Genomic DNA, 13254 nt, shown 5'->3' with positions numbered 1-13254 from the left:
TGCGCACGCGCCGCGAACCCTGACCTACGTTCTCATTGGCGGCGTCCGGGTGCGCCAGCGCAGCGTTGTTTCTCTCAGCGAGGGCGTGGGAGGCGGAGCGGGGGGGGGGGAGGAGGAAAGGGAATATCACGTGACAGCGCAATAGGCCTTGGCGGATGAAACCATCCTTAATCAGTGCAAGAGGGCAGGGAGTCCCTTGCTGTAACCATGGTAACGTGGTGAGGCGGGGCATCGACCCAATCCGACCCTGTGATTGGTGTTAGTACCGGAAGCGGAAATAACACAAAGCTGGCGCCAAAATAGAATGGCTGAAGTATATCAGTTGTCCTGGCACAGCAGGTCCTAAGGTGAGCTCCGGGCCGCTGTCTGTCGCTTTATGTTCCCTCGTTGCGGGGGTTCCGTGCGAGACACGCGGGTCGCTCCGCGAGGAGAGCCTGCCGCACGGCCTGGGACACCCGCGGAGACAACGGCCTCGCGTTGGGGCTGGGAGCAGCCTACCAGGGCCAGGCCTCTGCTTAGTGCCAGCCTGGCAGCCAGCCAGCGCCAGGCCTGAACGCTGAACAGATCTGGGGCGGCTCTGTCCACAGAGTTCGGGGCCTTGTGGGCCACGTTCTTCCTGGGCCAAAGATGGGGACTAGCCTAGGTAGTAAGAGGTCTGACCTGTGCCTAAATCTAGATACCCTGCTGGGAGCTGTGTAAAAGCCTGTGCCCTGAGCTAGGGTGACCAGCCAGCAAGGGTGAAAAATCAGGACAAGGAGTGGGGGGTAATAGGAGCCTATATAAGAAAAAGACCCCAAAATCAGGATTGTCCCTATAAAATTGGGACATCTGGTCACCCTACCTTGAGTACCGTGATCAGCCCCACCTAACCGCCAACATAACAGCTGGGATGGATGATTCTTCCCTTGACCTACTAACTGCCAGAGGGGTGAGTTATCTCTCCTGACAGAAGAAAACTGTTCCATCCGTCTAGAAAGCACCTGTGCTACAGATGGCCTTGCACTAATAAACCCAGAAACTCTTACCTGCTCATTATCCTCTAGAGTTGGTTGTGCTGCAGGTGGGATTCATCAAGGGGTAGTGGTGTGTGTGTGTGTGTATTTAAATAGACTTATTTTATTTGCAGGTCTAACAAAACATTTGAGTAAATATTTATAGGGATTAAATGAGTAGAGGTGACCAAGGCTTCCACAAGTAATGGCCATGTCATAAGAAAACCAGTTACTAAATGTTCCTGTATGACAACTTTCCCGTCCACGGTAAATGAACACTTATTTGCTTATCTCAATTCTCCTTTAAGAGCATCTGGTCACAGGATTTAGGAACATTAATTTATCTGTTCATATGATTTACCAGAATAAAGATGCCTAGCCTTTGCCTTCTGTTTAGGTTAGGATAACAGGATCTTCTGACATTAGATCAGTGTTTCTTAAAGTGTAGGATGGGTTTGTTCAGAGTGGAAGTGAGCAGACTGGTTTCTAAATTGTTTCCCGGAGTTCCAATTTTCATTGGAGGGGAAGCCAGTTTCTATTTGTTGTGGTCACAAAGAAAACTTTCAAAACATGAAGCAAATGTAATCATGTGATACATCTGCCTGAGTTTGCAGAGAGACTGAAAAAGCACTGAGGGGTGAATTGCCCCTTGCATTTCAGTGAGGGCTACCTCAGATGCCACTGGTGTTGCTTTAAATGTCAGCGTTGTCTATTTACTGCTCATCAAAGCATATAAGAATGGAGAAGACATAAAATATACAGCAGTGTTTCCCTATGTCTGCATGGAGAGGCTGGGTGCGTGTGCACAGGACTAGCTGGAAGGGTACTCAAGATGTATGAATTAAGATGTGTAGACTCTTAGCAGCACAAGACGGGCACAGTTAGTTTCATTTTTCTGAAGTGGGGCTCGGCTTTCAAAAGTTTGGAAAACGCTGTTTTAGATTCAGCTCTTTGTCCCCCAAACCGATCTATACGTAAGAGAGAGACATTTACATGATCCATATCTTCATGGTATTTGAGAACCTAGATAGATTCCAACTAGTTGAAAGTACTAGGGAGTATAAATAAGAAAAAATACATTCTGCACTTGCAATCCTTATTTGTTATGAGGAGGCTGGGCAGCTAGCCAGCCAATGTTTTATAGAATTTGAAAAGTTAACCTCACACCCACTGTGAGTATGTAACCAATCGTACTTTCATCACCTATTGTTTTGAGAAGGGAGGATCCTGAACTCATTCCACATATGGCTGGTCTTCTCTTCTAAAAAAAAAAAAATTAAAAAAAATAACAATATACTAATAACTCTTGGTTAAATTATTATAATCACCATAGATTATTACTATAACTCTTCATTGACAGTCTTACCCTATCAGTTTAATCCACAGTTTGCAATTTCAGTCACATGGTAACATGAGTAACGAATTAAGAAGTAAAGGGTCTGGACGAGGAAGAGGTGGCTTTCAAGGCTGGAGAGGAAGATGGCAAGGAAGAGGAGATGGAGGAAGAGACTGGAAAAGAAACACTGGAAAGTCTGAGTCTGGTAAATTGGTTCTACATAACAGATTATCATTAATCTCTGATGCTAGAATACAATGATCAAGCATTTTAAAGCAGCAGTGCATGTTTACCTGCTCTTGTGTGCAACAGCTGCAGCTGTTTGCTTACTAGTGCTCTAAACAGTAACTGACAAAGTTTGAGATGCTACTGTACTTACACTGCTTTAACCAATCTTATTTTCATACTTTTCAGCACAACCTCGATTAATTCAGTCAACACTGGACCAGATTACTCCATATAAAGGCTGGAAGCTTTATTTCTCTGACGGTATATTAAATAATTTAGAATAAATATTTTACCTCCCTTTCTCCCCTAGATTTGTGTATTATAGGAGGGAAAATAGATTAGAGGGTTGAAGAAATGAGTGACATTACAGTTCATTCTTAAAAAAAACAACAACAAGGAGTCCTTGTTAGTTTGTTAGTCTCTAAGGTGCCACAAGGACTCCTCGTTGTTTTTGCTTTTACAGACTAACACAGCTACCACTCTGAAACCAGTTCATTCTTAGACCCTTTTTAAAAGTACAGTAGAGGAAGATAGTAACTAAAAATGTAAATAATTTTGTCTTCTAAATATGGAGGGAGACATGAGCAAATCCTCCTTTTTTCTGCCCTTTTTTGCAATCTTAGCCTTTGCTGCTCTGAAGCACTAATTAATCTTAAGCAGCTTTGTGATTTCTATCTAAGCCAGTGATTTGGAGTCTTGGTTGCACTCCAGGATCCTTTGAGTTGGCTGCTGTGACACCACCTTTGAAATACTGCAATAGTTTATGGAGAAGATCCTGGAGTGTATGCAGAGCATGAAAGAGCTATATACTGTCACTCAAGGACTCTATCTCCAAATCAGATGGATTGCTGGCCAGTGTTGCCAGTGGCTAAGTGTTATCTACTGCTCATCTTCCCTCATATCCAAAATAAATTTGAATGAACAACTTGTAATCTCTCTGTGGGCAAAGGCCTGGAAATGAGTGTTGTACAATGTAAAATGCGCTCCCTCTTCATCCAACCTATGTTAAACGCAAGCCAAAATATTGAACAAATTCTGATGCTCGATAATTGTATTGCAGTTCACAAATCATACTAAATCTGCAGTCTGCTGGAGATGCAATTACTTACTATAATGCCTCACCAACAGTCTTCCGTTGGTCCTGCCTCATAATAGTCCCCCCCTACATGGACAACCATCTGCACCCCACAATTCAGAAGCATTAAAATACCCCTTCCATTAAATTTTGCTTCCTTTGCTTTGAGGATTGATCCCACGTCATCCTGGCTAAAAGTATGTATCCTCATAGTTCTTAACTTAGAAGAACCGGAGTATTACTGAGACTTTCCCCAATCTTGGCACACAAACAACATAATGGCGAAAAATATCACACTTTCTAGGAAAGGCAACCTGAACCTATTCTACCAGTCCTGTGAAATGCTGCAAGACATCATTATGATGGCATAAGACCTGCTATGACCATATCTTATTATAGGTCTGTCTTACAAGTTGGTACAGTTGGCATCCCTTCCCCACCTAACTTTCCTTTCTCTTCCTTTCTTTTCTGTCTCATTAACTTTAATTGTATTGTAATAAACTCGAGAAATTATTCTAGCCAGTCCTTTGAAGGAAGGTGGCTGTGCTGTAGACGTTTGAGAGAGAGGTGCAAAAACCATGGAGGGTAAAATGTGTGTGAAAGAAGTCTCATAGAAGGATTATTTAAATAAAATACCCATTTTTTTTTAAATCAATGTCTTTAATGGATGAATTGGTTTCTATAATAAATTCTAGTTACAAATAAAGCATATGATGTGTTGATGTACATAATTATTTTTGGGTTAATGACTAATGCGATATGTATCTGATTAGCTTATGATGGCAGCTCTCCTTTTGTCCAGAAGATTCAAGCATTTGAAAAGTTTTTTACACGTCACATTGAACTTTATGATAAGGTAAGACACCTACAACAGTTGCTGCAATAGCATAATAGATCTGTATATATTTTCTTTTGTCTAGATTTCAGCTACAGTATCTCAAGAATATTAATCAAGACTTTTTGTTTTATCTCAGAATGAAATGTGTTTTGTGACTTGAAATGTTTTGTGACTTGAAATGTTTTGTAGGATGAAATAGAAAGAAAAGGGAGTATTCTTGTGGATTACAAAGAGCTGATACAAGATAAAGAGTTAATTGAATTGATACCAAGTATATCTACTGATTTAAGGGATATGCCTCAGAAAATACTGGACTGCATGGGTTTGGCAATACATCAGGTAAATATGGACTCCAAATAGATGTTTAGTAGGATGTATGTATGTATGTATATAATTATTGCTTGTACTTTAAGTTTTAAACCACATTTATATGGAAGACCAGTGCTCACTGTCAGAAGGGTTTTTAACCAGAAACAAATGTATAATTACTACAGCTATGAAAATTTCAATTGCTGTTTTTAAACTCTTTATTACATTTAGAAATATTGACTTTTTAACAACTTAGTTTATTCTTAAAGGTTGATAGTTTTGAAGTGTGTGGCTTTCAAAAGATGTGAAGGCCAAGTACATTTTGCAGGATTGAGGCTTTAATTTTTAAAGATTAAACGGTTTAATTTAATGCATCAAGTTTCCTGGGCCAAAAATTTGACCTAATTTACAATTGTTACGAGTAGAAGTAGTAAGTCCTCCAAATATTAAGTATAAAGGTTTTCTGACTTATAAAAATCTACTGCTTCACTGACCCCCCCCTCCAAAAAAAACCCAACCCAAAAACAAAAAAAAACCCTCTTCCTCTGTGCACCATTGTTGTGTGTCTTACAAAATCATATCTTGATAATACTTTGGGCTTAGTGAGCTATGCCTCATAACAACTCTATATTTTTTTTAATTCCCATTTTTTAAAATGGGACACTGAATCACAGATGTTAAAGTACTTGTTCAAAGTCACATAGGAAAACAGTGAACAGACCCTAGATCTCCTGGCTCTCAGTCCTGTGCTTTGAAAAGTCCTAGCCACCTTATGCAGGTTCTGCACTAGCAGCAAATATGTTTGCAGATATGCTGAGATTAATGATCTCAGTACATGCACATAGTTTAGAATTAGAAGTTACTCTGTGTAGTAGCCAAGAGAAAAGATACCAAGTATTTTTAGGATATAGAGGTGAAATATAAGTGTTTATTAATATTGTAACAGTGAGCCTATAGTCCTCAGGCCTGTAAGATATTCAGCTTAGCCAAACAAGGCCTCAGGCCTGAAACAGGCTGGCATGATTAGTTGACCGGAAGATAGATAACCTTGTACTAGTAAAGTGTAAGATTACAGTAAAAGATGTGATAAGTGCTGATGTTCTGGAAACTATGCTGCAATAGACTGAAAACTATGGTGCAATGTGCCATTTCATACTGCAAGATGCCAGATAGTAACATTTTGCAGGATTCTGTTATAACCTCAAGTTGCTATGATACCCCATTGACATAAATGTTAATGAGAATAAGGGGAGCTAAAGGGATAGCCAATGAGAAACAGAACGCCCCTAAATTAGTGAGATGTGGAAGTATGGATAAGGAAAAGGGGGTTGGAACATATTTGCATATGTATGAACCTTAGCAGGCATAAACATTGCTTTGGCTCATAACTCAGAATAAAAAGGTGTTGCCTCACCTGTGTGCTGAGAATAGATGCATTGGGCGATGCCAAGATGACAGCCACAGATGATAACGATGAGGAGGAGGAAGATAATGATGGGCACTCTAGGATCTCCCAGTGGGAGATGTGAGCAGTGCAAATCATCGGGCTAAACACTTTGCACTGTCTATCTGCTATCATATTTCAGTGCTGTGGGATTGTTTATCTGCTTAGTGGATTTGTCGATAAAGGGACTTGTGACAAATTGGAATTGTTTCTCATGCACTTGTAGGGTCTCTTATTTTAGTGATGTTGATAATATTCCTGATGCTGTAGTCCTCAGGAGACCAAACCTTTTTTAACTATCCCAGTCAAAGAGATTAATAAATATTTGATTGATTAATCAATCACCAATCCATTGATAAGGCTACAATGCATTCCGTTTTTTATTCAAAACAAAGATGTTAATTTAAGATCCATGTAAAATATGGAAGGAAAATCTATGGTTGTCAAATGGAAAAGTACAAAAGCAGTAAAATAATCCTCATGGTTGGGCTTAATAGTCAATGAGACCTTCTGCAGAGTTGTGCAGAGGTTTAAAACTGCAGGATAAAGTAGCAAAGCTCAACTGCAAATGAACTATCATGCCAAACCCAGGGAGGAGAGCAGCATGTTAAAGGAGAACACTATAAAAACTCCACTTCAACAAATACTATTACCCATTCCTTCCTAGCCTGTGTTTATTTTTTCTTGTCTATCTAGGTATTAACTAAGGACCTGGAAAGGTATGCAGCTGAACTACAGGAACAAGCAGGATTACCTATTGATGAAGAACCTATAATAAATGTGCCACATATTCATGCACGGTAAAGGATGTTTGTATTAATTCTCTATTAGGATTTGAAAGATTCATTTGCCCAGAGAGAGTAAGAAACTCTCATGGAAAATTGCCATCAAATGTTAGTCCTTTCTGTGCTTCAAGACTGAAATATGTGTTAAACCATGGCTGGGATTTACTGTGTTATTATAGGGTCCCCATATATAGTAGTTTCTTTAGAGTAAATGGGACCTAAGAGTGTTTGTTAAGAACAGTGAAAGGTGTGTATACTATGTATTCTCTTATAGTTTGGGAATTCTGAACGTTAGAATTTGACTGGGCAGCCTTCACTTCCTCTTAGGGTAATAGGAGTTAACAGTTGTGTCATGTATTCTGGGTAGAGGTTAGATTTACAATAAAATATTAGATTTGTCTTCTGTTGATAAAACCTTTCCTCTGGCTATATCTCTGTTAGTGTTTAGTACATACATGCATGCATATTTGATAACAATATTTTTTGTTCTTTAAGGATAACAAGAGTTTTAAAATTGTATGGTAACCTTTTATTTAGGGTGTACAACTATGACCCATTGACTCAACTGAAGAATGTTCGGGCTAATTGTTATGGGAAGTATGTTGCTTTGCATGGCACTGTCGTGCGTGTCAGCAACATTAAACCTCTGTGCACCAAGATGGCCTTTATATGCAGCACATGTGGTTATATTCAGAGTTTTCCTCTGCCTGATGGAAAATATTCCCTTCCCACAAAGGTAATTTAAAATATTTTTTATCTTAAAAATTTCCTGCTCTTTGCTATCTCCTGTATTTGGAAACTGTCAACACGTGGTGTTTAGATGTTAAAAAATAGTTGTAGTATTTAAAGGGGGATTAAATAGATTTAATACTTCAGCTAAGTTAGTGATCCACAAAAATCACTGTACACCCCAATGTTAGTGTAAGTCTTCTTCATGTGAGGTAGGCATTTTTTAAAAAAAAAGCTGCCTTGATTTTGTTTGCCATTTAAAATGGAAAACCAAAAGTATAAAAACTTCCACAAATTTAAAAGAATTCTTCTCTTCTCTTCTCCCTGAACCGACCCCACCCCCTTTTAGAAAGGTCTATTTAGTGTTCTGACTGTATTTAGCAGTTTTATCTAGGACTAGAGCTGGCTGGAAAATGAAAATCCCTTCCTGTGAAAAATTTCAAATTTTTAAAGGAAAATTTTTTTTTTGTCCCAGAATCTTCAATTTTTCCAGAAAAATTCCATTTTGAGACTACCAAATGGATTTTTTTCCGTTTGCTGGCTGCCCACCACAGGCTTTCTGGCTGGCTAGCTGCCTGGGAGGCAGTGTGCTGGGTAGCCCAGGAACTGACCAGCTGCAGAGCTTGAGTAGCCCATGGGTGTGTCTATACTGCAAAAAAACACCTGCAGCAGCGGTTCTCAGAACCTGGGTCTACAGATTTGGGCTTATGGAACTTGTGCTGTGGTGCTAAAAATAGCTAGGTACACGTTTATGCTTGGGCTGGAGCTCAGCCTCTGAAGCTTAGGAAGGCGGAGGTGGGTTTCAGAGCCTGAGCTCCAGCCCGAGCCAGAATGTCTGCATGGCTATTTTTAGCACCACAATGCCAACCTGGGCTCTAAGACTTGCTACTGTGAGGTTTTGTTGTTGTTTTTGGCTTTGATTTGGCTGGGAAGACATACCTCATGGAACTGGTGAATGTGGTAGTCTGCCAGGCATGCAGTCTGGGAAGCCACAGTTCCCCAGCAGGCTGCCAAGGAACTAAGGAGCAGCAGGCAGGCAGGTTTCCAGGAAACCATGCACTTGATTTCTGTCTAAAGTTTAGATGGAACCAACATGTTTGCATAGAACATTTTGATTTTGTTGAATCAGCATTTTCCACTAAAAGACTTTTGACCTGCTCTGTCCAGGATTTTGTATTTCAGTTTTGTTATTCTTCCTAGCTTGATCTAAGACCCCACAAGATATATAAACAAAATAATAATGAGGTAACTGTCTAATATTATTATTATGTGACCAAGTGAGAAGTTTTCTCCTTTGCGGGGACCTGAAAATAAAAATAACAGACACTAAAGATGCAGTATTAACACGTTTTTGGTTTTTTTCCTAGTGCCTAGGAGTTAAGATCGGTTCTGTTCAATATCTTCATCAATGATTTAGATAATGGCATAGAGAGTATGCTTATAAAGCTTGCAGATGATACCAAGCTTAACCTTCTTAACCTCTGAGGATAGGAGAAGAAGCAATGGGCTTAAATTGCAGCAAGGGCGGTTTAGGTTAGACATTAGGAAAAACTTCCTAACTGTCAGAATGGCTAAGCACTGGAATAAATTGCCTAGGAAGGTGGTGGAATCTCCATCATTGGGCGTTTTTAAGAGCAGGTTGGACAAACACCTGTCAGGGGTGGTCTAGATAATACTTAGTCCTGCCTTGAGTGCAGGGGACTGGACTTAGATGACCTCTTGAGGTCCCTTCCAGTTCTATGATTCTATGAATCTAATGCGAGGTGTTTAAACGGTGCCACAGGTACTCCTGTTCTTTTTGCGGATACAGACTAACACAGCTGCTACTTTGAAACCTGTTTGTGTGACAGTTTTCCATTAATTATATCCATGCCAGCTGGTATTCCTAATCTAAGATTAACTGTAGGTTTTCTTTTTATATGCTGCTAATGAGCTGCACACCAGAGTACTGTTTTTCAGAATCAAATGAGGCACCTTAAACTATTGTAATAAAGAGAATAATTTTCTTTAAGTCAATCCTGACCATCAATTCATACTGTTACAGTGTCCTCTGCCTGACTGCCACGGACGATCGTTCACTGCAGATAGAAGCTCTCCTTTAACAATTACGGTGGACTGGCAGTCTATTAAGTAAGCAACGTTAGAGTGTCTGTTCCTTTCACAAACAAATTTAGTTTAACAGATTTGAAAGGATATCACATTTATTAAAGCAAATGTGCATTTTTATTCATATTATCCATTGTGTAAAAAGAAGCATTGATCAAAAGAATATGCTACAAAATAATTGTTTTACCAAAGCACTATTCCATATTATATATTGTCCCTACTCAGTATAATAGGTTAATTGAAATTCTTCTTATCTAGACTATGGCTTCATTGTGAACTGTTTCAGGTCATGCTGTGAACATGATCGCATCCATTCTATAAATGTGATCACATCCATTATAAATTACCTTCTGTAATGACTGAGCTGTAAGGAAAACATCACAATGGTTGGCTAGCAGGGCATTGTTACATGAACTGAGAGAGCTGAATGAGTTGTATTGAATTTTAGTGTCAAAATCTTGGTTTAAAGTTGTATTGAAAAAAACACAAGCTAACCGGAATAGGAATGAAGTATGCATACTTAAATCGTTTCCCTATTTTTCTGCTTTCTACATCTAATCGAGTAAATATACCTTAAATTGTGAACTGTCTGTGGCAGGGACTGGCTTTGTTGTCTTTTATTTGTACAAGAATAGAAAAAATGGAGCCTTTACATATTACTGCAATAGAAATAAATAATACACCTCTACCTTGATATAATGTTGTCCTTGAGAGCCAACAAATCTTACCGCTTTATAGGTGAAACCATGTTGTATTGAACGTGCTTTGATTCAACAAGGTATGCAGCCCCACCCCCCCTCTGCCTGGGAGCACTGCTTTACTGCATTATATCCAAATTCGTGTTACATCAGGTGGCGTTATATCGAAGTAGTGGTGTATAAACGTCAAGTGTTTGTTCTAGTCTAAACTAATCAAAACTATTTCTGAAATTGATTTTTTACAATTTATTTTAGAACGGATATAAAGTTAAGCAGCATAGTATTTGGAAAAGCTCTTGTGCCCTATTCCAGCACAGCTGAATTTTATGCCTTTGTGGGTTGACTTCAATGGGACTACTCAGAGGGTGAAATCCTGGCCCCATTGAAGTGAATGGGAGTTCCACCATTGACTTCAGAGGGGCCAGGATTTCACTGTGTGCGTGTAAGTCTTTGCAGAACTGGTATCCTAATTTGTTTGCATTGTGGGTTGGGGCTTTTTGGTACAGTACGTCCGTTGTTAAGACAACTTCTGTGGTAATCTGACAGGTGGGTGTTATCAGGGGGACTAAATAACTTGATATCCTCTGCCTTACTAATATCAGTATAGTGTCTCAGAAGTAATATTTTATACTTGCTGTACCCTGACTTCTTTTAAAATAACATTTTATAATAAACTGTTTATAGTAAACTACAGCAATGTTAAGGGTCTGACTTAGACCGATGAAACAAAAAAAGAGATTATTTTATTGTTATAAAAATAGACTGTGAAAATTGTCACGTTGTTGCTCAGCAACAGATCTGCTCCCTATGTATAATCAGTCTACCTGTTCACTTTAGTGACTAAAATAAATTCTTCCTTGTTTAGGCTCTCTTCTTATGCTTTACTTCTGCAGTGAAGTTGAAGAGATAGGATCAGACCTGTCAATCACCGGGCAAGGGGCTAGGTCTCTCCTTCAGGACCAAAACACAGCTGAGAGTACAGACTGTCTCCTAGTAGTAGTAGCCAGAGGTGGTTCCTAGATCTCCTGCTTTACCTGAAATACAGAGTATAGGAAATGCTTCAAAGGATTCAAATTTGGTTCCAAAATGATCTTTTTGCTTGTCTCAGCTGGTAATCTTTGTGGGCACTTTTTCAAGGCACAGGTAGTTTGCTCCACTTTTTCCAGGAACTGTCTCCGTTCCAAGCAGGAAAAAGCCTCACATGCAGTTCCTCTGCAGCCTTTGCTCTAGAGATCCACTTTTGCCTGCCTGCTCTGGCTTCCAGCCTCAGCCATACTGCTGGGACTAACAGATGTGTTTCCTACTAGTATGCAGCGCCTGGGATGCACTGCTCATTCACAAGCTAGTGTGCTCCACACCTACCTATGAAAGGAGGCTATCTCCTATGCAGTTGCTGAACCTGAAAGTAGACCCTAAGGATATGTCTACATAGCAAATAAAAACCCACAGCTGGCCTGTGCCATGGGGCTTGGGCTGGGGGGTCTGTTTCATTTCTGTGTAGACTTCTGGGCTTGGGTTGGAGCCTGAGCTCTGGGACCTTCCCATCCCTCAGGAAAAGTGCAACTGTGCGGGTGCATCTGCAGAGGTTGATAGCAACTACTGTAAGGCTTAGGGGGTGTTATATGCCCTTATGGTTTACCCAGCCATACTGTGATAAGGTTTTCCCCTTTACTGCTGCCCTCTTGAAGGAGTAAGGGGTTGGGAGCAAGTCATAATTAAGACTTATGGATTGGGGGATGGGGAGCAATGACTCCTCTGTTCTCCCACAAAAGCTGAAATTTGGGGGAGCTGGCTCCAACAGGGAGAGGGATAGTTTCATGTCATGGTTCCCTTCCCACTGAAATCAACAGTATTAAGGCTTCTGAGTGGTGGGCAGTGGCAGGTAATGGATTATGGTTTGGGGGTGGGCGCGAAGGCTCTGAACAGTGATAGGATGTGTCTGAAAATTGTTTGTGGACTTGAGCTGATGTTCACAGCTAGGAGGAGGACCCTGTTTCAGTCTGACTTCAGGTGGTTTTGTGGTTCTAGTCAAATACTCTTATACAGCCCTAACTAGTTGCCCAGTTCACAGGCACACTTTTATCTTTGGAGGAGACTTAAAGATTTGTGCAATCCCATTAAAGGAAATCACTGAGGCAGTAAAGCTATCACCCCACAATAACATGTCAGAATCACTTCAAAGGATATGAACACTTATTCCCCCATTTCCACTGCACTCGTACCATCTCCGGTATTAGAGCAGAGTGTATGCTCAGAAAAGTTCATGACGTTCCATTGCTTCTGTGCAACAATACCATAACACAGCTAGAGGCACAAAAGGTGGAATGTAAGTATAGAGAAATGGGACTCTTGAATTTACCCATCTTGGAGGTTTCGGTCAGAGTCCATATTTTCCAAGCTGACATTCTGTATCCAAATTTTACAGATCTGAGTATTAAAAACTTTTAAAACAGGTTATTGTGAGCAGCACAGTCTTAATGTTGAGACCCCCCCTCCCACAATTCCACTTTTTTTTTCATTTACAAACCCTTAGAAAATTAAATAAATAAATTTGTTAGTCTGTAAGGTGCCACAAGTACTCCTGTTCTTTTTGCGGATACAGACTAACATGGCTGTTACTCTGAAACTTTAGAAAATTAAGTTGTACCATAGCACTAACAGGTTCTTAACAGTAGCACTAGGGGGTGCTATTAATATTTCCTGTAAAGAAAGGC

General features: G+C 40.1%; 1 protein-coding gene across 6 annotated transcripts in view; it reads left to right on the top strand.

Moving 5' to 3' along the window:
* Positions 1–143: 143 nt before the first annotated feature.
* MCM8 (minichromosome maintenance 8 homologous recombination repair factor) overlaps positions 144–13254 on the top strand; it is a 34455-nt gene continuing 21344 nt past the window's right edge. The window contains exons 1-9 of one of the 6 annotated variants that reach the window (XM_030558028.1): positions 144–347; positions 1127–1259; positions 2392–2533; positions 2743–2817; positions 4405–4487; positions 4659–4808; positions 6919–7022; positions 7545–7743; positions 9781–9866. In XM_030558028.1, coding sequence (XP_030413888.1) covers positions 1239–1259; positions 2392–2533; positions 2743–2817; positions 4405–4487; positions 4659–4808; positions 6919–7022; positions 7545–7743; positions 9781–9866 — 860 coding nt within the window. In that variant the 5' untranslated portion in view covers positions 144–347; positions 1127–1238. Of the gene's footprint in view, positions 348–1126; positions 1260–2366; positions 2534–2742; positions 2818–4404; positions 4488–4658; positions 4809–6918; positions 7023–7544; positions 7744–9780; positions 9867–13254 lie in introns of those variants that run through there. The other 5 variants (XM_030558031.1, XM_030558029.1, XM_030558033.1 and 2 more) reach the window with 5 other exon arrangements.

Source organism: Gopherus evgoodei, chromosome 3, assembly GCF_007399415.2.
Source record: "Gopherus evgoodei ecotype Sinaloan lineage chromosome 3, rGopEvg1_v1.p, whole genome shotgun sequence".
In the NCBI taxonomy this organism is placed as follows: Eukaryota; Metazoa; Chordata; order Testudines; family Testudinidae; genus Gopherus; species Gopherus evgoodei.
Note: the sequence above shows the minus strand (reverse complement) of the source record. Positions and strands in the feature narration are given on the sequence as shown.